We start from the raw sequence: 26,067 nt of genomic DNA on the forward strand, positions 1-26,067 counted from the left end.
GAAAAGCTCTTATTTCCACAACATTTATGGATTCTTTTTGTCTACCAGTCGAGAAGCGATAGTAAGCAGCTCGCAACAGCCTGGTAGCGGAGTTTTGACATTTCGGCAGACAAAGGGCGCAGTACCCAGGAATTCCCGGATTTCACATTATCAATGCATGCCTTTGACAATTTCTTTTCCTTTCAACGAACAAAATCTGCTGAAGGCAACTCAATGTAAAAAAAATATATTAAAAAAAATAAAAGGATCCTGAATGGCAGGCGTGCCCTGAGGAAAAGGCAATCAGCCTTAGCGCTTTGTACAGCCTTAACATAAATGCTTCAAGATTTCAACTAAAGGCCTTCGCAAGACGTGCAGCTTTCATAGGCTCGTGCGCCGCAAGGAAGTGTTCCAAGCCGCCTTGGAGCAAAAACAGTGTTTTACTGTAAAACTTTAACTGGGGAAGTGACAGCGTGCAATCTGTACATCAATACCATTGAGCTATTGCAGAATGAAAAGCTCTTATTTTTAAAGGCAGCCTGGGTAATTAACACATGTTCAGCAGACGAGAGGAGATGGCAGCTGCGCTGGGGGCGGGGTGGGGGCTTGTCTAGAGGGTTTGGAAAAAATCCCAAGAGTATAATAAATCTGTGGCATTGTTGTCATTGTGGTTTGCTGAGTGTGCCTTTTGTACCTTTAAATGTTAACTTAGGACGGTAATCGAAACTAGAGGTGCGCACGCACCACAGAGGAGCGGTGGCGAGGGAGCCTGTCTGTGTCTAGGACGTGCTGATGAACGTCCTAGACACCAGTGGGAATGGGCGGAGCAAAGGCGGGACATGCATCAGCCTTCAGCCCAATTGCGTGCCTTTTTTTTTTTTTTTTTTTTTTTTTAAAGCACGAGCGTGTGGTTATCTCTCTAAAGCCTGTACAAGAGGTCTTGCGCTGCGCGAGCATTGCTGTGCACTGCAACGCACGCGCAAGACCTACAAAACAGGGTGTTTGGCAGGGGGTGCTCACTACAGTTGTCATGCTCTCTCAGACCACTTGGCGCTCGGCAACACATCACAAAATTCATCTTCTGGCAGAAAACCTTCCACGCATGCACAACCAATTTGCTGATCTCAAATAGTACACAAATGGGAACTTCATCCCCAGGTTCTCCTTCCATACTTCCAAAAATGGGGATTTCCACAAATAGACCTCTTTGCCACAGCAGAGAACTCCAAATGCCCAAGCCGCCAGATTCCCACACCATCTATCCAAAGGCAACACCCTATGGATGAACTTGTCGGTGATATTTGCTTACGCTTTTCGGCCATTCCCTCTCCTTCCATTTATGGTTCGGAAACTCAGGCAGACATCATTCACACCAATTCTAGTGGCTCCCAACCATGGTTCACCACACTACTAGAACTGCCAGTGGTTTCACACCAAAAGCTGCACCTTACATCAACCGTTCTCACACAGAAACCAAACCCCCAGGAACTCCTGAAGTCATAGTTTGAAAAACCTAACTCTACCACCAGATTATAGGACAATTCTTAAAGCAGCAAGAAAACCTACCCCTAGAGCAGGTTATGTAGCAAAGTGGAAAAGGTTTGTGTTATATTGTAGTAATCACACAATTGATCTACTAGATGCATCTATACAAAACATTATTTGCTATCTTTTTGCATCTGCAGCGAGTTGGCCTAGCTTACACATTATTAAACTACACCTTATGACAGTAGGTGCATATCTGCAAAACTGACAACATTTATCTTTTTTCAAACTCCCAGTAATTAAAGCTTTCATGGGAGGCCTTAAAAGAATATCACCCAAAGTACCACCTGCACCTGTCTGTAACCTTAACATTGTTCTCAAGGCTCATTGTCCACCTTTTGAGCCATTGCACAATGGTTCATTACAATTTCTTTCATGAAAGGTAGCCTTTCTAATTGCTAGCACTTCATTAAGGCGTGTTGGCGAGCTACAGGCATTAACCTTACAAGAACCTTTCTTTCAGTTTCATAAATATAACGGTTCTTCGTACAAACCTAAAATTCCTTCCAAAAGTAGTTTCTGCTTTTCATATTAATCAATCAGTTGAGTTACCTGTGCACTTCCCACAACCTGATTCCGCAGTAGAAAGTGCTCTATACACACTTGATGTTAAAAGAGCACTATTATACTAGATTGACCGAACAAAAGATTTTCGCAAAATAAAATAAGTTAGTTGCATTTGCTCCACCTCATAAAGGAAATCCTATCTCTAAATCTGGTAGTTCTAGGTGGATTGTTTAATCAGTCAGTCAGTCAAAAGGGCTTTATTTCGATAATCAAATCTTAAAAAGCAGTACATACAATATAAAAAGATTCAAAACAGTACATTCTTTAAGATTTCCATAAAAAGATGACCTTTATAAATTAGCTAAAACAGACGCAATTAATAACTCAGATTAAATAATTAATTTAAGCCTTCTTGATCTGATCACCCAGGTCCAACTTAAAAATTTGGCAATGCCACACACAAATAAGGGCCTATTGCCGTGTTTTAAAATTCTCAGGGCTACCATACAATGCATCGTACCCAAACCCCTGCAAATAGGCTTTTGCCATCTGGTTCTAGGGGCTTTATAAGCAGGACATTCGAAAAGTAAATGAGGAACCGACTCAGTCCTCTGGGGGCAAAAGGCACAAGTGGAAATGGTTTGCACCGGGATTTTCCAGGTCGATGTCAGTTCTCTCACTGGTAAAATACCCAATCTAAATTTAATAAACAGGACCCGTTCTCTAGATTTTAATATTACATCGATATAGGGTTCCCGAGAAAACACATCCTTTACCAAGATAAAATCCCTTGAGGAACTACAAAGATCGGGGTTCGAGATTCTCTTCCCCGACAACCAGTCCCAATAAATCCTCTTCAGGGTAGATTTGGGCGGGGCAGTCCTAGAATACCATGACTCTCAAAGCCCTAACTCCCCAAGCAGTAATTTTACATCCCGCAGCCACCCAATCTTTGACCATCCAGGCAGTTCTAATATCTCCCTGAGACCATCTGCATAACTAGAAAGTTCTGGGACTCTCTAGAGGCAAGCCCAGAGAAGCAGAGGGCGCAGCCTTGCCTGGTCCTTGATGGGGCGACATCCCAAATCCAAAAATAGTGGTAAGGTTGGGGTACTGTAAGGGAGGGAAAGTAAATCTTTCAAAAATTTGGATTCTGAGCATGCTAACTGGTCAACATTCTCCAAACCCCATAGCTCAGCGCCGTACAGGGCCCCTCTAACCCCTCAGGCTGAATAAATGTCCAATTTAGGAGCTATTGGTTTAAAGGAAGATGAGCGCTGCTCTTTAAGAAGAGCCCCTACCACCTCATGGGGTCGGACAAACGAATGCCCAAATAATCAAATTCTTTGACCCTTTCCAAGTGTACCCGATTTGATAATGGTGGTTTCCCAGGCTTTTTCGGAGTATTGAGGATCAAATATTTGGTTTTATCTGTATTAATTTGAAGGCCCCTTTTCTCACAAGAGTTGAAAGTTGTCGAGGAGAATTTGTAATCCCATAGGAGACTTAGAAATGAGCAGGGTGTCATCGGCGAAGAGTAGGGTGGGAACTCTCCTGCCCGCCACGGATGGTGAGTCGGACGGATTTTCCAGAAGATGTTCCACCACTCCCTTCACGTACAACGAGAACAGAGTGAGGGCGAGCACACATCCCTGGCGGACACCCCTATTTACCGGTATTTTAGCTGTCTTCTCATCCTGCTTACCCCCACCTCACCCGGGCAAAGTTCCCCGAATGGAGCTTGATCACCAAAGAAAAAAGATAAATGGGCATTCCCAAATCGAGCAGAACCTTCAACAAGTGGCTCCGGGGGACAAGATCGAACGCCGTCCGTAGATCAATAAAGGCGAGATATAAGCTGCCTTTACCCAAGATGAACACTTTCCAATACAGGAGCATCAGTCTGAAGGTTTGCTCGATGGTCCCAGTACCCGACCAAAACCCAGCCTGCAGGTCTGAAAGAATTGTATTATCCTCCATCCACTGGAGTACTCTCCCCAGAACCACCTTCCCTGCCACCTTCTGGGACGAGTCAATTAGGCTTATAGGCCTTTAATTTGCTGGGTCGTCCCTAGCCCCCTTAGGAACGACCTCCGCACCCATCCATGAATCAGGAAGGACTGCACCACTATAGGAAGCATTGAGCAATGAAGAGATGAGTAGTCCCCATTCAGTCAAATTTAAACGAAACAAATCCCCGGGTACCCCATCCGGACCCGATGCTTTGTGGGGTACTAAAGAAGAAATTACCCTCTCCACCTCCTTTGGTGTAAAGGATTGGATTTCACTAAACTCAGCAGGACTCATTGGAGGCAGGACAAACAACCTGCCGAAGTCGGCCTGGGATGAGGAGTAAAGTTTAGAGAAGTGGTTGAACCACACCTCCTCCGGGAATATTGCGAGTTAGCAAGGAGTCGACTGGCCTATTTCTTGACCTAACTAGATTCCAAAAACTCCTCGAGTCCCTACCGGCACTAGCCTCTTTCAGGTCTAACCAAAACTGGTCATCCCACTCTTTTTTGGCATTATTAATGGCATTTTTATAAGCCTTCCTAGCCACCCCAATTCTCTTCAGGCTCTTAGACTTTACTGCTTCAATCAAGACCCTTTTCGCCCTCTGACATTTCTGAGAATACCATCAATGGGACCTTCTAGGTCCTCTACACAACTTCTTAGGAGGATCCTTATTCCAAGTCACAAAAAGCTCACCAAGAGCATCAATAGCGTTACAAAAAAAGGAGGAAACAGATGAGAAAGTAAAGGGACTACCACCAAGACTAGTCATAGCCTTGGACATAATCAAGCCTATTCCATGGACCTTTACCTCATCCATACTGACCTTTTGCCACTTAAGTCGCCTCCCACAGTTTGCCAGACAGACTTCACCAGTTGTTCGCAAGACTGAAAGTTCCCGCGAACGGGGAAGAGCTGTCAACATTGGCAAAAGCGACAGGGAAAGCGGGTTATGATCGCTTTCTGTAGAAGGAATTACAGCCATATCCGACATAAAAGCCCAAAGCTTATCATCCAATAAAAAATAATCTATTCTAGACGAATAGCCAACCCTATTAAAAGTATGCGAACCATAAGGGTCCGACTTGGATCTGCCATTAGCCACCCTTAAGCCATACTCAAGAACTAAGGCATTCAGCTGTGTAGCACGTTTGGACCATCTTTTTATGGGTGCTAATGCTAAAGGTGGAATGCCCCTCCTCATGTCCTCCTCTGCTATCCCAAGGGTATCATCTGCAGTAAGGGGCTCAAACGTGCAGTTAAGGTCACCAGCAACCAAAACATAACTGTTGGGAGTACACAAGCTGAGATCACGTTCCAACCCCAATATGGTGGGAGAGGACAAGTCCCTACAACCGCCTCTGGCATAGATGTTGAAGATTTCCAAAGACCGGCCTTTAACCCCTTCGCTGCTGTTGACGAGCTCAGCTCGTCATCAGCCACGGTGGTCGTGTGCGGATGACGAGCTCAGCTCGTCATGTAACGCAGCTTTTAAAAAATTGCCGCACACAGCGGGAAAAGCCGCCGCAGCAATGCGGTTAAAGGAACCACTAAGAGAAAGTCTCATTAAATCAGGTGACAAGGAAACACACTGCCTAACATCAAGCCCTAATGAAATGCTGACCCAAATAAGTAGGCCCCCTGAGGGACGACCTTTCCCTGAGATAGAGGGAGTAGCCGGAACAAAGTGGGTGGTATACCCTACCTTATAACAAGGCTCGAGGCACCAAGTCTCCTGCAAAATACATATTCCAAAGGACTCCATGAACAAATTCCATTCCGGATGATCTAAATTCTTGGTAATCCCCGCTATGTTCCAACTAACAATTTTCAGGGGAGTAACAATTTTTCTCTGATCCAATTGCAACTGAGAAATTGAAGGAGGTACAACACCAGACACAGAAGCAGAAGCTGCGTCCCCCAACGCTGCACAATTACTCTCCAAGTGGTCCAAAACCAAAGCATCCTTGCTAAAAGTACCAAAAAATGAGTGGGCACAGGAGCCGGGGGGGAAGAGAGATCAGTCCATCCCGAATCTGCACCATAGAACAACTCACAGGCCTAACTATAGGGGCATGTAATCTCCTCTCTGTGTGAGAAAGAGCTACCGGTCAACAACCCCATCTCGGCCACTGAGGTGCTGGCCCATCAGAGTGTGAAAACAAGCTATGAGGAGGGAGTTTGTGGTTGGAATGCACCTTGATCCTACCCCCCCCAGTTTGGCATATTCACGGACTGCGAGAAGGCTTGGCGAGGGTAAAAGTAGTTCAGCTCATGTGTATTGATTCCAGATTTACCATCTTTGGGAAAATGATTACAGATAAAACCAGCTACTCTGACATCCTTGAAGTTTACTATTATACAATCTCCCCTCAGGTCTTTGGGCCTAGCACCCAACCAACTAACCTGTCTAACATGGAGAATAAGACCATCCAGAAAACTGGGTAACGGTCTATGTTCCCTCATCCAGAACATGGTCTTATTTTTTAATTCACCATAAGATTCATGTTTGCCTGGCTCCAACACAGGAACCCCTGTCAAAACCACAACAAAGGGTTGGCAATCAGCGGGGAGATTAGCAAGGAGAGTAGTAATGTTAGAACACCCCTACCCACTGTCGGCGTGTTAGGATGAGGAACTGGATTTTGAATAGGCCCCCCATTGGCTCCCTTGCTGTTTACTCCAGAAGACGAGCTATGTATAGAACTAGGTTTATCAAGAGCCAAAGGCCTTTTAGCTGTAGTACGAGAATTGGTAATATTTGCAGGGACTGTTGGTTGATCATGGGCACTAGGAACAGCTTTTCTAGGAAGGCCGGATGTAGACCCTAAGGGAGATACTGCTGTGCTCACGACAGGGCCCCCCAGCATTGAGATTTGATCAGACACATTTACCTGAATAGACGTACTCTGAGGGGACCAAGTCACCACATGCCCAGCTTCCCTGGTTTTGAAGTGGAGTATTATAAGGGATTTGAGAGAAAAAAAGTTGTCCCTGGTGGTTTGCTCAAAACTATCCAGCCTCTCTTCCAAACCCTTTACTCTTTGCAGGACTGGAAGGATCAAGGATTTCATAAGATGCTCAATCTGAGCCAATGAGAGAATGTCAGGATCGGGACCTGTAACCGGGTGGGGCCCTGTAGAAGGATGGGAATGCAGGCTTAAGGCCGGATGTTTGCTCAATAAAGGGCTCACCCATCCGACCCTCTGGACTCTTAAGACCCTCGTTTACCTCCCTGCCCTGCACCACTTTACCCGTATTCCTCTTAGGGCAAGTTCTAGGCTTTTTTGAAGGTTTGATGGTTCTCCCTTTTCTTGGGCTTATTGTACGTTTCCTTTTGGAAGCAACTAAACCAGCTGTCCTCTTCAAAGCTATTTCATTACCAACAAGGGACTCTTTTTGCTGGGTAAGCGGACACAAGGAGACCGGGGGTACAACTGGGTCAACCGTCCTCTCTTCAGGAATTGGGGCAGTGAGAACCATGGGCTTTAGAGTAGCAGACAACCCATCCAAACTTTTCCTTATAGCAGCGATTCTATGGTCATCAACCCCTGGGGAATCCAAATTCGAAGCCTCAGTCACCTGAACAGGGGAAGTGGCTAAACCTATAGGGCCCAAAGATAAGCGTTTGTTGGAGAGAGGCTCGCGGGAAAGACGCTCAGTAATAGCAATCTCCTTCTCGATAACCGAGAACGCCCTTGTAATAAACTGGTCCATTGTCCCGCTAATGGAGCCGCCCACCCCCTTCAACACTTTCCCTGATCGTGTTGACATCAGGAACAACTAGAATAGGGAGGGGTAAAAGAGAACAAACTAGCTATCGCCCCAAAAGTAGATCAATAATATAACAAGCAGTGAGTCAATAATAGTAGCAATGGCCGAACACAAATATGTACAGCCAAACGTTGGCAGGGAGTGCAGTCCAGTCCAGTCTCTTAGGGCCTCAGAGGGCCCGCCCTTGCCCGGGCTTCGCGAGGCGGGAGGAGCGCAGCTGTTTTTGTGCGCCTCCGGGCGCATCCAATGGTGTGGTGTTTAATGTATTCAAGCATGCTATGTTAAAGCCAAAAGGACTTTATACCTTCTAGACCACATTGTACACGCAAAATAAGAGCATCTATGGCTTTTTCAGGTAATATTCCCTCAGTTGACATATGTAAGGTAGCTACATGGTCTACACCTCACACATTTACCAAACATTGTGTGGATGTATTAGCACATCAACAAGCTAATGTAGGACAAGCAGTGCTAAAAACACTTTTTCAAACAACTGCAACACCCACTGGTTAGCCACCGCTTTAGGAGGATACTGCTATACAATACATGCAAAGCATGTGTATTCACAGCACACATGCCTCGAATGGATTGTTACCCTGTAAGCATCTGTTCTTGGCATGTAGAGCTGTAGATTCACATGGCCCCTCCCTCATCCCCGCACACCTATGGTTGTTGCAGTTCTCCTTATTTACATTACATACGCATGCACATCTCTATACTACACTTACTCCATTCTCACCCACTTGCGGGAAAACAATCTAACAAGGGAGTTGATTTATGTAAGCATTTGAATCTACAGCTCTTCATGCCAAGAACAAATGCTTACAGGGTAAGTAACATAATCCATCCAGATTCCCAGAGCCGCGCTTCAAGCGACGTGCCCTTTTAATAGACTGGAGAAAAAGTGCAAGTGAGCGTCTTTGTTCAATCTTCCTCCTATGAACTTGTGAAGCAACAATTGTTCTCATTCTTCTAAAGTGTTTGAGCGATTGGTTGACGCTCCAATAATCCAATACTTGGAGAGCAGCAACCTCCTGGATCATAAAACAGAGCTGAAACTACCTTAGTTGCGGTTATTGACCATATTAGGTCTTTAGTAGACCAAGAGAAATATGAGATACTAATCCTTTTAGACCAGTCAGCAGCCTTCGTTACTGTCTCACCAGCATCTACGTTGAAAGCTACATGAAACTGGTCTACGTTCACTTTGCATTGGTTCTACTCTTTCTTAAGCAATAGCTCTCAATCAGTACAGCTTACGCCTTTTAGATTCAGCCCCAAAGACTTGCACTGTGGAGTTCCCGAGGGTTCTTCTTTTAGCCCACATTGTTTAATGTTTATCTAACACCACTGGCAGTCACTCGGAAAAAGGATTTGAGATTATATATGCGGAGGACACACCTGATCATCTCCTATGACAAGTATGATGATTCCAAGGATAATTTAGTAATGTGCTTTTCGGAGGTTGCATAGTTGCTACATACTCCTTGTCTAAAAACTGCATGCTTACAAATCAGAGATTCTGCTATTTTGGAGGTGCAGAAAATGTTTGGATCGGTTTCCGGTACTTAAACAAGCTGTTTTCAAGTTAATGTGTGATACGCGCACAGCACTTTACGGAAACTGCCCTACGTTATTGCTGAATAGTCATCTTCCACAAACCCACACAGAAACTCAGGTCGGCGTATAAGGCTTTAATATTATGTAGAAGAATAAAAAAGTCGGGGATGAGTTGCTGTTCTTATAATTTTTGGCCTCCATTCACTGGAACAATCTTGTATTTCTCCACGCCCCCTCCACCTCCGAATCTACGTGCTGTCAGATCTGTTGTCATTTTACTGAAGACATGGCTATACCCTCTTTAGGTTCACGATCAGAACCGGTAATAAGGTCTAGCACTGGGATATCCCTTAGGGGATAAGTTGTGCACTTTATAAGTACCTAATACAATACAATTGTTCAAGACTATCCAAAACAGTGGTGCTATCTGAACCACATCCTCCTACCATATGGGATGGGTTTCTCCCTGCTTCTCGACCTTAGTACCAGTGTATTAACCATGCATCTTGACCCCCACCTTGTCATCTGCGCTTGACCTTCTGGCACCTCTTTACCTACAGTACTTCCACCTGAGCCTTCCAAACATACATTAAGGCATAGAGCTTTTTTTCTATGAGGTCTTCATATGTGTTTAAGTGGGAAATATTTTGTTTCTGGTGTCTGCAGATGCTCAAATAACATGTCGAGAAGAGTGTATTTCTGTGAAAGTTCTTTTGGCTTCATTGTTGTATACCGATAATGTGTTTCTAGTATCATCTTGAAATCATAGAACTTCCTGAGGGTCCTTAGATTACTCTACTTCCATACCCTCAGGTAGGATTCCTGCATTAAGCTAAGCATAAATAATACCAGTAATGCAGTATAAGGAGTAGAGGTGAGTTAATGTTTCATAATATCTTACTAATACCCGATTGTCTTCCCATGTTTTTCACAGCAGACCTGCTGTTGCATGATGCCATATCAGTAGTTGGTCTTCAGTGTTTACTAGATTTGCAGGATTAAGTTTTTATTGCCATTAAATATGTAGACCAAAATCATACATTTTTTTACAGCCATAGTGAAGCATTATTGGTTCCTGGGGATAGTTGATTGGTACAACTATGTGCAAATTCTGAATGCATGCACGCATGCATACATGCATGCATGCATGCATACATACATACATGCATACATACATGCTGGCTGTACTTTCGAAGACTCACCAAGAATCAGATTTTTCCTGTAAAGATCTTGTTTAATGAGATTCAACTAACAGTATAGCAGCAACTCCATAATAGCAGGTACAGCAGTTTCCATTCAGTTTTTCCCAGAGCTCAAATATGGATAGCTTGTAAGCTGATTGTGGCAAATCGGAATACCAGGTGTGGTGAACGGCTCTGACTGATAAGTTCAATACCTTAAAAGGTTATACGCCGTTAAGGCGTCCTCCGATCTGACTGAGTTGCTACTCTTGGCATGTTTATAATTTGCTAACATTGGGTGATGTTGGCTAATACTGATATAGTGTTAGACCTAAGAAAGGAAAGAACAGGTTTTGCAGTGAATGGAGAATGGGTTGTTGGAGGGTTACTTCAGTATTTGAGGCTGTAGATTGGGCATTTTTTACATTTTTGTTAACTCTGGTAAATTGGAGCACAATTTAAATCTGCTGCACCTATCCATTTGCTGCAAATTCAGTGCAAGTATATGTAGCATCCCTTTACAGTCCTGTCTGGTATCTTGAATCAGGTATGACACAAATGCATTCCTGTATGGTAATCCGCATTACTGCACTAAAATGCATTGCCACGCATATCTACTGTGACTCTGAAAGCACAAAGTGTGGCAGCAGTAGTGCACCGCGCCCCCAGTGTCTTGAACTGCGTACGCGATGTGAGGTCAGGAACTACTGGCAGCCTCACAACTCACTCACCTTCACTAGTGCTTCAAATGTATCACAGTTTATCATTGTGATCATTCCCCCGCGGCGCGTCCCTGACACCGGACTTATTAGAATGCCGAACCCAGTCAGGTTGTACTAGTACTTTGCGGCGCCGTGGGGGATGTCACATCCTGCTGCTGGAGCACGGAGTTTTGAGGAAGGTGCGCGCCTCCATGCTGGCCATTTTGCTGGTGGCGCCGCAAATTGATCATGGCCCCGTTCACAATACTGCTGCAGGCACTTCCCACCAACCCGGGCTGTCGCCTTGCCTGTTGCTCAGCTGTTCATTTAATCCCCGCTGAAATTATTGCAACCGCCTTCACTATTTCTAAATAATAAACTAATTGCGGCCTCATTCACACTTAAGCTACTGAGTTGCGAAGCTACTGGAGTGTTGCGAAACTGTCACTGCTGACCCTGCAGCCACCTGCCCAACTTGGACTTCACCTCTCAAACAACGTGAGTACTTTAATTGACTATTTTCAGTTTTCCCCAAACTACTGTGCCACGCGGTCATGGTGGATATTCAGTTGGCTTTTTCACGAGACCCTTACTGCAAAGGAGGTTTCAGGCAGGGCCTTATTTAGTCCGCTATTCAAACAGTGTTTGAAACACACTGGGACTTTTCTCCCAGGGCGTGCTTTCTTTTGAAATTCTTTTTATATGGCGCGAGTGCGACCCGATGACATTGAAGGGCTATATTTGCGCCTCAGTTTCATTACAAGGTCACATTTGTTTGCTGTTTGTCACAAGATTTTGGGGCGGTTCGCCGAGACTCGAACCTGGCTCCCAGTGCCAAAGTCAGAAGCCATTAATTTTTCTATGATCAGCACCACCATGTTCTGCATCGTGAATGCAGAAAAAAACCACAGCAGATTTGCTTTGCCTTCTTATGTAATGCCATACCAAATTGTAGCAGCTGATGCCCCACACCACTCCTGCCAGGCTTTAATGACGATGGAGCTACTGTGCAATTCAGCATCGTGATCGAACACACCGATGTACCCAACCTGAATGAGGAGGGGCGGGACTGGGGTGTGCTGAGGTAAGACCGATTTTGTAGCCATCAGTTTTCGGTGGATGTCCCATTGCCTGCCATCTCTACATGATGCCTTCTGCTGTTTGGAGTCTTCCTCTAATTGCATCATAGGCAAGCAATCACCAGTCAGTTCCACTGAGCTCAAATGCCACTTCAGATTATAAGGACACTAGGTAGTACCTTTCCATTTCTGGTACTTTGCAGCAGTTAACTTCTTGGAGTTTGTTGCTCAGATGGGTGTAATTTCTGATATTGTATGTTTTATCTTGTCTTCATTGCTTGATTTTGCTCGCGAGAAAGTGTCACTCAGTCTTTCAAATGTCACTCATAATTACGCTGAAATTATGAAAATAGTTATGTAAGGGGTGGGTTACCCAATATACCCTTGCGAGCTTGGGCAAAAATGTGATTCTATTAAGGTGCTGACAAGGGAATTTTTTCAAAGATTAAATTGCAGGTAATCTATCTTTTATATTTTTATACTTCTGATCGACTTAATTAAATTGAAACCTGCTGCTATTCTCAATTGTCACATAAATTTAGACATGGTATATAATACTCAAAACAAGAGAAGAAGAAGAAAAAGCTACACGGTTATCGAGTTAATAAAGTAATATCTCTATATATATATATATATATATATATATATATATATATATATATATTGATTTAAGAAGGGTACTTTTTACAATAAGAAAAATTTATCAAGAACAAATGGACTGGAAAAAATGAATTGTTTGTCACGTCCACTTGCGTTGTAGTCCACTCTTAGAAAGTTTTTAACATTGAATCTTGCATAACTTGAGACAATGATTCTTGTGACTAAGTTCTTTCAACAAAAGGATGTGGACAAAGAAGTCAACGTTTCGACCTTATGATGGTTAAATCCTTAAGGCCATCTTCAGGACAATTCAGTCTTTTGAGAGTAGAAACCCCCTGAATATTGTCTTGGTCCTTATAATTCTCAGAGAAGAGTCTTCACTGGAAGGAACTGACAACCTGCACGTTGAGAATAGTGAATAAATCAAAGTAATGCGACATGTGGATTCAGTCTGCGTCTCAACCGCGTATCTGCTTATAACGGAATTAATCACTTAGGCAGATCGTGGAAACGGCGTGTAGAATCAACGTTTGCACAGCGTATTTATTCAAATTAAAATTCTGAATCGATCTCGAACCTGGTGTCGTCTCGGTAGAGAATAACTCCTTTGAAAAATGTCACACACAGCATTCTGAAACCTTGGCAGCTATGCCTGTTGTGTGAATTATGGAAAGGGGCAAAGCCATGCATTGCACTAACTTTATCTGAATATGAACTTGTCACTCAGTGCAAGGAGAACTTGGTACAATATTTTTAGATGTGAGTTATGGGTGTATTTTGATATAAAGGCTGTGCTGCTTGTTACACCAGAGATGGAAATAGTTCAGCATGTGATACTGGTTTTCCTAAAGTTCATTGAGTCGAGGGAGCCGTTGCTTAACTTGTGAAGGTGTTTGCCAGTGGCTGTTCCGGTCATCTTTTTCATCATCAGACCTTGACCCAGCATAAATGGACAGGAAAGAGAAAAGGGTAAAACGATAGGTAAACCGTGACCAAAGGGGAAAGCAATAATGAAAAAGAACCTGCAAGGGTGAAATAGGAAGTTAAGATGCAGGGAGTAAGGGACGGGGTTTAATCAAACTAGGCAGCCTTGATATTTGGCAGCCTACACTATTCGACCGCACCAGAGGTGGGTTGTGCTGCACTTTGTTTTAACAAAATGAGAACTGGGAATACTGATTAGCCCACCCTGCACATCTGAAAATTCAAAGGAACTTCGTGGCATGCCATGTGAATATAGATGACAAAAAAATATTCATATAAAGCCTTTGTATTGATCTACTTGTAGCAACTGAAAAGCACAATGTAGTTAAACCCTGTGGGAACGATGTATTGCACATCTAATGGTGGATATGTTGTAAAGGATGTTTTAGAATTTATGTATTGATGTGACATATGTTTATATAACGTTTTTTTACAAACAATTGGTAAACTAACAAAAATATTTGTCTGTAGATGTTGGATGTTTTCTTTTCCTTTATCAGTTTTCTTGCTTAAACAGAACAATGTAGAACAATGATCACATTAGCTAGCAGGGCTGTGATTTGTAACCACTAACTTCTTATCAATTTGAATGTTTGGTTATACTGATTTGAAATTAGTTGGCCAAATCATGAAATCTAAATTATATGGTAGATGTTCTGATTCAGACTTGTAAAATGTTTTTAATGCAAAAAGGTTCCTTAATAAATGTGTTATGTTTACAGCGGGAGCAAATGTTTGCTGCACAGGAGATGTTCAAGACTGCAAACAAAGTAACCAGGCCAGAGAAGGCTCTTATTCTGGGGTTCATGGCAGGTTCTAGAGGTATGGATAAAGGATTTCTGACCTATTTATTTTATGGACAGCAAATGCAAATGAGAAGTAACCAGTGGACACTTTGGAGAAAAAAAATATACAATTAGTTTGCTTTGCTGAAAGAGTTCAAGGTTGATGCTGTGGGTTAATTTTTTTGGTGTTAATTCTCACCAGTGGCATAAAAAAATTGTGGGTTTTGTTTTTTGGGATATTTTTAAGTGTATGTGAAATTTGAGCCAAATGGCTTTGCGATATGTATTTTCTGACCAACAGGTTTTGGGTTGCATTTTACGAAGTAAGAAAAAAAAGCATTTACAATGCAATAGGTCTCGCATTACTGAAAGTGTCAGCTATTGGAGTTGCAAATAATAATGCAATAGGTCTCGCATTACTGAAAGTTTGAGCTATTGGCGTAGCATTGTTAATGACCTAGTAGAACCATCATACTATTGTCTCTGCCCACGGTACATAGTTGCACTCCACAGTACAGGGTAACAAAAAGCAGCGCATGACAGGAAACCCAGAAGCAGCGCATAAGCGCCTATTACAGGCGGTAGAACCTGCATGTCTGCGACCAGCTGCAGTACTGGTTCTCCCATGAGTGCAGTGGCAGCTGCAACTCTGAGGCGCCTCCGAACCTCATTCGCGCATGCTACAACCTCCATTTCCTTCCAGCTCAAAGACCTCAAAGGCAGCTTTTCAATAAAAAAAAAAATGAGTGACCCGTAGAACTTTCCTGTGGTGATATAGGGTGGTCAAACAATAATGGAGCTTAGAGGGAATACGGAAAGGGTCGCCCTCCACTCAGTCAGTAATATACAATGAGACCCAATCCAAATAGCGAGCAAATGTATCAGTGACACATGGGGGGTCAAATACATCCCACTCCCCACTACTCTCTTATCCACATTATAATGAGATAATGCACTTTGCTCTGCCTTGTTTAAAATATCTGTTCTCCAAGACAACACAACAGAACGAAACGCTCAGAGTGACCCAAATCGTAGTGGTTCACAACAGTCCACACCACACATTGGACCTTACTCTAAATAGAGGAAAAATGTGCGAGAAGCAAGTGACCCCTCACGGAAACACCACCAAGCGGGGTAACTGGTATGCAATTTCCAGACAGGCCCCTGTCTCATCATCGGTGGTCACTCGCTCCTCGGGGAAATAAAGGTGATAGGAAAGAAGACGTGTCCAAAACAAACAACGTATAAAGTGCTACAGTGAAGTGCAGAAAACTCTGCTAGTGACAAACACACACAAACATAATGGTAGAGTGCCTAAAACCACACACAACACACCAATCCCTTATCCACTTTTATTCGTAGGGTGGTGATCGCATGCTCTTGATTATTAAAAAGGCTGGTAGCTAGTCATGCATACCATTACCTACAGTGCCGACATGTTTCACTGCTGTATAGCGTAGAGCAGTTTCATCAGGGCTGCACTCAAGTGCTGCCACTTCACTCTTTTTGGACACTCAGTTCTGTAATGTGCTGTCAATGGAGAACCGGTACGTAGTTAAAAACATGTAGACTCAGGCTGGCCAGAGGTATACTATGAAGGTATGTACAGAGTGGTAGTGTGAGGAATATTTACCCAGGAGCAGCAAAGCTTTGCATACCAGCCACTCCGGTATCAAATGGGGACCCTAGATACTTCAGACGTAAGTGTGCCCCTTGATTTGTGATAAAAATATTTTATCTGCGAAATGGAAGAAACAAATACACACTTGTAGTTTCCCTTGTGCTGTTGTGCCCCGTAGCACCTCATATAGATTACACCTGTGCTCCAGACTGAGCACAAAGTGACACACACGCTCAACGATGATCTCACAAACTACTGACAAGGGTTAATCCCCTAGTGAAGGTCCAACACTTGGGCGCTGGTTGTAAATACCATGATGCAGCGCACCAACCACAGCGACCCACAGGTCAACAATAATACAGCTAGAGCGAACTGAAAGTTACTCATCACGATCGTGACCCGCTCCAATATGAGCATGTGAGGCTACGCAGAGCCGGCGGGCTCAAACATACTACATTTAGCCCAAAGCGCGAAAATCAAAAGCATACTTCCCTGGCGCTTGATTCAAGATCCCCGTCTCACCGTGACAAACTAGGAAGACGCCTTTCCTCAGCCGTGTCGGTAGCCCCCACCCGAAGCACTGAAAAACGCAGCGCCGACGAAGCCACGCCCATCGCGTCACATCACGTGATCGCGTCTCCATGCGTGGCGGCCATCTTAGCCTAGTCAAAGGGCTTCAATCACTATAGAAGTATACAGTGACACAGCCCTATCTAGGGTGTAAGGTGCTATACTACTGCAACGGTGCCCTGGCAAGGATACTAGGTAATAGAACAAGGCTTGGAGGACAGGGACATAATGCTCCAGAATGCCTGCAATTCACCCTCATGTATAAAAAGTGTGTGGTAAGACCCACAAATTACTCCAATTAGTCACCGAGCAAGGGGATGCTGAGCTGGATAGGGACCTGTCCAAGTACATCATATTGTATGCAATTCAGCCCCCTAAGCATACTGAAAATAGTGTAATGAGATCCAAGGTAACTCCAGAATATCACAGAGCCAGGGAGTGCTGTGCTGGATAAGGACCTAACCCTCAAGGGGCATCTAATATGGCATCTATAGAGTCTAGATTATGGGCACAGATTGAGCAAATGTACACGGAAACACTCCTTAATAAGCCTGGAAGATAGTGAACCCAAATTTGGCCGAGAGGCATGACCCAAAGGCATAGAGGGGGTCCCAGTGTGGGACAAGGCAGGTGGAATGGAAATTTATTTCAACATAAGACCCAGGTTCACAATTTAATCCTGTTCCATTCAATGATTTCGTTGAGCCCAACTCTATCAGTTTTCTCATTATAGATCCAGCGCGATTCTTTAGCCAACAAGATCTCATCAATGTTCTGGGGGGAGCTTGTGATCTTCTCAAGCACTGTCCACTGAAAGGTGTGTTTTTCAGTAGAACAGTGCTGAACAAGCTTAGTTGTTAATTTACCTGCCCTGATTGTGCTCAGATGTTCCTGTATACGCACTTTGATCTTGCGCGAAGTCAGACCTATATACTGCAATCCACACTGGCACGTTAACCTGTATACCACTTGTGTGGAGTTACAGTTACTAAACTGATTTTGGAACCACTCCTTCCCTGATGTGAGACTCACACTTTTGCTTTTCTTAGTGAGTGGACATACCGAGCATGTCCCACACGGAAAGTGGCCTTTGGGTACAGTGGAATTATGATCAGTTAGTGCCTGGGGGGCCCTTGAGTGTACAAGTTTATCCTTCAAGTTGGTCGCCCTCTTAAATGCAAATCTCGGGGGTGGCATACGGAAATCGCTGTTGGACAGAATGGACCAATGCTTGCGGATGGACTGGCGGATTTTTGTGGCCATAGGATCAAACGTCATGACCACAGGTATACAGTCGTCTCTCTTCTTGATAACCTTTTCTAGAAGAGCACTCCTAGGGGTGTTGAGAGCTCTCTTTTTGGCTTGTTTTACTACCTTCATAGGGTAGTTCCTATTGGTCAGCTTAGATGTCAATACTTCAGATTGTTCCAGGAAGGTGCTGGTGTTGGAACAGTTGCGTCTATACCTCAGGAACTGCCCTACGGGCAAGTTGTCCCTCAAAGCTCTAGGGTGAAAGGAATCGTACGAGAGCAAGGAATTCCTGTCTGTGGGCTTTTGATGTACACAGGTGTTAATGGTGCCCATGCTGTATTCAATGTCAAGGTCAAGGTACACTGCTTTGTGTCTGTCATATATCCAAGTGAACTTAAGGTTCTCATCTTGTGCATTCAGCCAGTTAAGGAATTCCAACAGGAGTTCCTCCGTTCCTGACCAGATGCAAAACACGTCATCTATATATCTCTTCCAGAGCCGGATCTGGCTCTGGAAGGGGTTGTTGTTATGATAGATGACGTGCTCCTCGAATTGTCCAACATAGATACAAGCTATGCTGGGTGCCATAGTAGCCCCCATTGAGGTGCCAGACACCTGGAGATAAAGCTGGTCTTTATAGCAGAAGTAGTTCTTAGTAAGGGCTAACTCAATACACTGCAGCACGAATGTCTGTGTAGTGTCATAGAACCATTCCTGGTCACCCAGGGCGCGGGCCGCTGCCACCAGCGCCGCGTCCTGGGGAATGCAAGTGTACAGGGATTCGATGTCAATGGTGACAAAGAATTCATTTGCTCACTATTTGGATTGGGTCTCATTGTATATTAGTGATATAGGGTGGTGCCTGGGCTCAGAGCAGCGGTACTCAGGAGGATGGGACAGAGGGGGCCGTGGAAGATGATGCGTTTGACTAGAGCCATCCGGTGTCTACTTGTGTCACAGAGGATGGCTGAAGCGCGGTATGGCGCATTAAAAAAAATTAATTACGTAAAAAATCAAAAGTAGTGCCTGGAATGTTGCCATTGTTCCCACTGTGCTGTTAGAAACACAAAAATGGTATTTAAACGATGTACGAGACCCGCGTGAAAAAGCCAGGAATGCATTGTGATAGTGTATGTTCGGCTGCAGCATCCCTCTTCTGTGCTCGTGCCCACCTCTGACCCAGAAGGTGGGCATGTGCAGTCGAAGCGCAACAAATCTTTTACTCAAAAGGCAAGGACTGATCTCGCAAAGAAATCATTAAAGAAAAAATGCCCAGCTGCAGCCATTCGGATTGTGGGCCAACATGTATCCCGAACAGAAATTCCTGTTGACCATCGCTTTAGAAGGGTTGTCTCGTGAGCGATACTTGGCCACCCTGCGTAAGTGCCACTTTTCCTCGTTGGCTAACACAACATACAAAGGATGCACCTCCTGAACTTTGAAAGGACCATGAAATTTACAGAAGCCTTTGATCCAACGAACAGATCTGACCTTGACCCAGTCGCCAACAAGGAGATTGACAGAAGATTTGTCTTTGGAATGTACGGGAGGGTGAGCATGCATGGGGGGGGTACCCTTGTCACTGCCACTCATAATCTTCACTTCCAACAATCCTCTGACCCGTGAAGGTACGAGTTTGGAAGAAGGTTTTCTACCTCGCATGGCAACAAATGGGAATACCACCAGTGGTAGAATTTTCAGTGGTTCGGTAAGCCCACGCTAATTCATTTAAGGTTTCATCATTGTCCATGTTGTTGGTGAAAGTCAAACCAATAGTCCCTTTAATCATGTGGTTTTCCACAATACCATTTGACTGGAGATTGTACAGTGTGGTGAGTGAATCTTTGATGCCACACTCACGGAGGAACTCACACATTTACGTGGAAGTTAATTGGGTGCCATTGTCCGTAATGAGGACTGTGGGAAAACCTTCCTCTTTAAAAATGGTGCACAGCACTTTAATGGTGACTCTCGTGGTGATCTCTGGAAGCAAGTACACAATAAGCCATCTAGAGTGGACATCCATTACAACCATGCCAAATCTTTTGCTAGGGTGGACTCCTGGCATGGGTCCAATGAAGTCAAGGCAAATGCTATGCCACACCACACCAGGATCATGGATGGAACTCGAGACAGATTAGGGTCCAACCTTAAGTCTCTTCTTGCATTCTCTGCATTCACTGCATCTTTCAACCCAATCAACCACCTCACTATCCATTCCTGGCCACCAAAATTCATTCCGCAAACGTTTTTTTGTCAGTCTGCCCTAGATGTCCTTCATGGGCTAAGTTGAATAATCTTTTACGGATGCCAAACGGGGGAATTATCTTGTCGCCACGCATGTCAATCTGATCAGCGACAGTGGATAGTTAGTCAATGACAGCATAAAAGGGTCTAACACTGGTGGGTAGGGTACTCTCCCTACGTCTACCTTTAAGAATGAGGTTGAGGACACCCGTAAGGACCTCATCTTGTGACATGGCTTCCGCCCATAATTCTCTACTGACTACACCAGAGCTCCACTGAATCTCGTCGCTGGAGGTCTAATGGCAGGCGCGACAGGCAGTCAGCTTGAACATTGCGTCATCCAGAAATAAACTCAATGTTGAAGTTATACTTCTGCAATCTGGAGGCTAAGCTAGCTAGTCTAGCTGACCCTTTCCTAGTTCCACCAGGTGACAGAACTTTTAGTAATGGTTTGTGGTCAGTACGAAGGAGGAATCTGCGCCCCCCCCCCCCCCCCCAAACATATGTTCTGAAATATTCGAGACCCCATGTGGCAGCTAGGGTTTCTTTCTCTTCAACCGAGAAATTACATTCAGTAGAAGTCAAAGTCCGGGAAGAGAACGAAACAGTTTGCTCTGAGGTGCCATCATTCTGGATAAAACTGCCCTAATGCCAGTGTAACTGGTGTCAACAGTAACAATAGGTTCGAAGGACAGCTGAGTGCTTCATTCTGCTGGAGTCAAGTTTCGCTCTGTTTTGAACACTGGTTACCTTCTAAAGTGACAGTGTTTCTGCCCGTTTAAGCATTATGAAGAACGCTCCTTTTGGAAGGTTACCAAAAGATTCCCATCTCAACTACCGGGAATGATTCAAGCGTGTGAATCTATGAAATGTACCATCAGCGTAGCTACAGGTAAGTAGATATTTAATCTAATTGAATACCTGAAACAAACATGGAGAAAATATTGAATTTTGTTCCTTTCTAATTACCTCTGCTTTTGAGAGGGAATTGGAGAGCTATGTTTGCTCTTTCTTGGAAGTACGTAATAGGTAAAGGATGGCAAGTCTCATTCCTTTCTAAAAACATAAAAATGTTCCTGCATTTTGACGGGGCTCCAATAAACTCAGTTAAAAACTGCCATATGCAGTTTAGCTTGAATACCTTAAATCAAGTTACTGGCCAATTATGATACCACGGAAAACTTTGCATTCTCAATAGTCCATTTCAAATTAATTTATACCTATGTACTGTGTGTAATATTTCATAAAAGCATTGTTTCAAACTTTGATTTTATCCTCTGACTGTTGGGCTGAGATATGTGCATTTGAGTTTTAATGTTTTTCTTTCCCACGCAGAGAATCCTTGCCCAGAACAGGGTGATATAATTCAGATTAAGCTCAGTGAGCACACTGAAGTTTTATCAAAGGCAGACGGCACAGGCAACACCACCATGCTAGTGGACACAGTATTTGAAATGAACTATTCTACTGGACAGTGGACCAGATTAAAGAAGTACAAGCCTATAACCAACGTGTCCTAAAGACTTATCTGAAATTTACTGTGGACCAAATTGAGAATAAAAACTTCAGCCAGGTACAAGGCATAAGCAGTGGATAAAATGGCTCTACATTTGAAGTTTAGTTTCCTGAGAAAATTGAAATTAACCCGGTTATATCCAGTCACTGGAGCAAATAAGCGGATCATCTCCATAATAAGATAGAGTGGATATTCTACGAACGACGTGCATGCGGAACTTCATTACAGTGAAATATTGACCTCAACGTTGAGAATTTTCTGCTGAAAAGTGCAATTTCAGATTCCTGGAAACATGGTTAAATATAAGTTTATTTATAATATACTGCTGACTAGAACTGTTGCAGTATTCCTGGTAATGTTTTTTTGTTTAGCGGGAGCAGGGTGTCTTGACATTTATACTGTATCATGCCAGTGTTGGACTTCTTCCACTTGGTGCTGTTGGCATCTGTAATTTGTTGAGCAAAAAAAGATTGTCAACTCTATAATCGCACAAGGAGGTTCAAGTTGATGAGGGCTTCTTTGTTTAATGGAGCAATTCCATTTTACCTAGGGCATGTTTGACCTGAAGCTGGTTTAGATTAGCATCTTTGCACAAGTGTACACATTTTAGTATCTCAACTAAAACTCTTATTCAAGAATTTAGTTTGGAGATTCTGTTGGGTGACACATTTTCATTTGTAGCAACGCAGTTACTTTTCTGTGCCAAGTACTTGAGCTTTTTCTAGCTCCTTAAATGCCCAAGAATCATTCCTCTGCACACAAGGCTGTTCAGAAATGGCATTAATGTTGTGCAAAGTGTTATGTTCTTTTCTACATAGTTATGTGGGTATGTAGTGTAAGAAAAAAAATAAGTGGCTTTTATTAGATGTTTTAAAGAAGTGTTTTAAAAGAACAAGTAACTCTAGAATTGTCTAGTTTATTTGTCTAATTTGTTTTAGGCAGTGTTAATCTAAAAACCGCAGCCCCCACACACATGGGAGTTTAACCAAAATGTTAATTTGTTCTTGAAATAAATTGCAGTTTTAAAATACGATCTTCGCCATTCTGCCCAATTTTATAACCATTTAAGAACTTGTTTAGGCCAAGGCACTAGAGATATGCATTCCCTCAAATATATACCACTGTAACTCATATTTGGAAACTTGTATATATTCCCCACATTTGCTATCCAAGAGCAATACCAAACTCGTTTGGGAGAAAGGGATTCCTTAACACATTTTATGACTCATGTAAAGGATGTTGCTAGTGGTGTTATTTTTGTATGGAATTGAAAGCATCTTCAAGTTTACATCATACTCTTTCTAGTGCAAGAGTAACTAATGCTCGGTGTTATTACTGTGAAAAGATACTACTTTCCATTTGATATGTATGGAAACCTCTAGATTGATTCTCCAGTATGGACCTAAATGATGAACTGAACTAGGTATATTTTAAGACGCTTAAGTCCCTATATACATTGATAATCAGTAGTACTCTCACCCATAAATATTCTGAAAATATCCGCGTTGACAATTATAGAAAGAAGGGGAGTAAATGTTCTTGGGTTAGAAATAATCTCACCAATTACATTAGTTTAACATTGCTTGCACTTGAGCACAGGTGTGATAGACATGTCAGCCTATGCACAAAATTGTAATCTGACCAATGTCAATTAAATACCCCATGTTCCTTGGAGCACCCTAGTGAAATTATGGTTTGTTAATTTTGAAGCACCTATAAATTCGAAATTGAGTCGATTGTTAGTGCGGAATCTTGGTAGGTTACAGCTTTGGTTTATGTACATTGAAAAAGTAGGTTACGGTATGCCACTGCAAGATTTTGCAATACAGTATATTCACCACTACCAGCATTCTGAATCCCTTCTTCTATTAGATTACATTGAATCATCTAATTGGTTTCAAAGGCTTACCACTGCTTTTTAGGTATGCCTAATTTGTTTTTTGCTAAGCTACTGTTTCGTTGTTCAGTATGCAGATCTGGATGAGCCCCACACTGTAACTTAATTTATGTAGATTTGACACTTCTATTGTGTTCACTGGTAAAACATTTGACTCGTAGAGTACCAAATAATATTTCATGTTTTGTTAACTGAGACCATTGCCTGGCTGAAGGGCTTGATACTGCTGGCTGATGAATAGTTTAAGGTTGATTCCATGTTTGCATAGCAAGACTGGACCGAATTAATATTGTGAACCTATACCCCTTTTGGAATCTGGTGCCATTGACGAAACAATGTTTTGTAAAATATGCTATAGCTTTAGCATAGTCCATAATTTTTCTATTCAGTGTTTTTGTACAGATGTAAAAAATGGAATGTTGTCTTCTGTATTTTCAGTGTAAAACATGTACATTAAAAGTTTAGATTTTCTAATGAAACCGTAAAAAGATAACGAGTGAAGTCCTTTTTGACCAAAATAGCATGTATTGATTTTTTCACTTTAAATCTTACATTTTGGATGCATCTACCTCTTCATCACCTCACAGGATTACAACCAAAAATTCTCATCCAGGGGATACTCATCAGCAGTCATATTTTCTCTCTCTGTGTGTGTGTATATATATATATATATATATAACACTCAAATCTTCAATCAGCACACTCCTGCCAAAAATGAAGACACGGACCCAGAAGGCTGCAGTAAGGGAGATTTATTTCCACCTCTCCTATATTTTCCAGGGATAATCCGGCACGGCGCAGACTTTCTCCAGGCTGCAAGTACGGACACGAACCCAATTTCGGTGCAAAAAGTGATTTATTCAGCAGTGGTGTTCCCAGTCATCACGACGCGTTTTGCGCTTCACAGAGCTCTTGATCACATGACACAGTAAATCACCAGACATTGGTTTAAATACATTCAACACATAACTAAGCCTACAGATAGCATAGGAATAGAAGAGTTTTTGACTAAAAAAAAACTACACGAGCTCTGTCTTCATACCATTGAGTTTGCAGAAATTCCTGTTTGGAGTTCGACAATTTAAAAAAAAAAAGCAGAACACAGTTTATAAATATGTGAATGTAAAACCTTTTGTCCTAAGTAAATAGTGATAGTGTTTTAAACAAAAACAAACAGTATGTGTAAAAATAAAGATTAACAAGTAATATAATTAATGTTCATAGTGCAGTGATATTTCTGATGTTCGTGGTATTGTAAAAATGTATGTTTTTACAATATTTTCATTTGCCTAGGTTTTAAATGGACACAGTATGGAGCCCCATATGCTGTTTATGTCCATTTAATATGCTAATTTTCGGAAAAGGAGAGAGTAAAGTGCCTGTGCAAAGTTACATTCAATGTCTTATCCAAGGTTTGTATTGCCAATGGTAAGATAGGCTTGCATCAAAATAGGAAATAATAACAGTAAAATACCTTATTGACCCTTTGTGCTAACCATATTACCAAGCTGCCACTTGAATTTACATAGGAGGATGTGCAAAAGAACGCATGTTTTAAAAATCAGACATCATTTTTCATTATATAAGTTTCAACAATCAATACCCACTTAGGAATAAATATACATATAATCATAGGATTTATAAATACGCCTATAAAAAAACCTTAAAATGGTTGTTAAATGGCTAAAAGGAGGAATTCCTATGATTTATATAAAATCCAAGTATAAATCTATCGTTAAAACTATAAATAACATAGAACAGTTGATAAAAGGTCTATATAAATAATTAAGAGTAATAAAACATGCTTAATAATTTACAAATCCCATGAAAAATCTGTACAGAGTAGCATAGCAGAAAGGCCATCACGTTTCCCATATTAAAGACCAGTGTAAAGATCTTCAGTGATATTGAGGCCTGAGGGGTGTTTGGTATGAATTATATATTGTGTTTCGATGCGGCGTAGTTTGTCTTCTCTGTTGCCACCTCGTCTGCTAGCCTGCACACAGTCAATAACAAAATATTTGAGCTCACTACTCCTGGAATTGTGTTTGGCTTTGAAGTGTCTAGCTACAGGGTAGGTATTATCCTGATTTCCTATTGCCCGTAGATGCTGTATGATTCTTTTGTGTACGTGAAGCTTCGTGCTTACCACATATAGCAAATTGCAGGGACACATTAACATGTAGACGGCATATTCCATCTTACATGTGAATAGTTTATTGATCTTGTGTTCCCTGCGATCAAATGGCGAATCATA

General features: G+C 42.6%; 1 protein-coding gene across 1 annotated transcript in view; it reads left to right on the forward strand.

The window, feature by feature from the left end:
• NELFA (negative elongation factor complex member A) overlaps nucleotides 1-24,298 on the forward strand; it is a 213,899-nt gene extending 189,601 nt beyond the window's left edge. The window contains exons 10-11 of the mRNA XM_086964207.1: nucleotides 14,646-14,745; nucleotides 21,733-24,298. Coding sequence (XP_086820333.1) covers nucleotides 14,646-14,745; nucleotides 21,733-21,917 — 285 coding nt within the window. The 3' untranslated portion in view covers nucleotides 21,918-24,298. The remainder of the gene's footprint in view (nucleotides 1-14,645; nucleotides 14,746-21,732) is intronic.
• The last annotated feature ends 1,769 nt before the right edge of the window (nucleotides 24,299-26,067 follow it).

This window comes from Lissotriton vulgaris, chromosome 3_2, assembly GCF_964263255.1.
Source record: "Lissotriton vulgaris chromosome 3_2, aLisVul1.2, whole genome shotgun sequence".
In the NCBI taxonomy this organism is placed as follows: Eukaryota; Metazoa; Chordata; class Amphibia; order Caudata; family Salamandridae; genus Lissotriton; species Lissotriton vulgaris.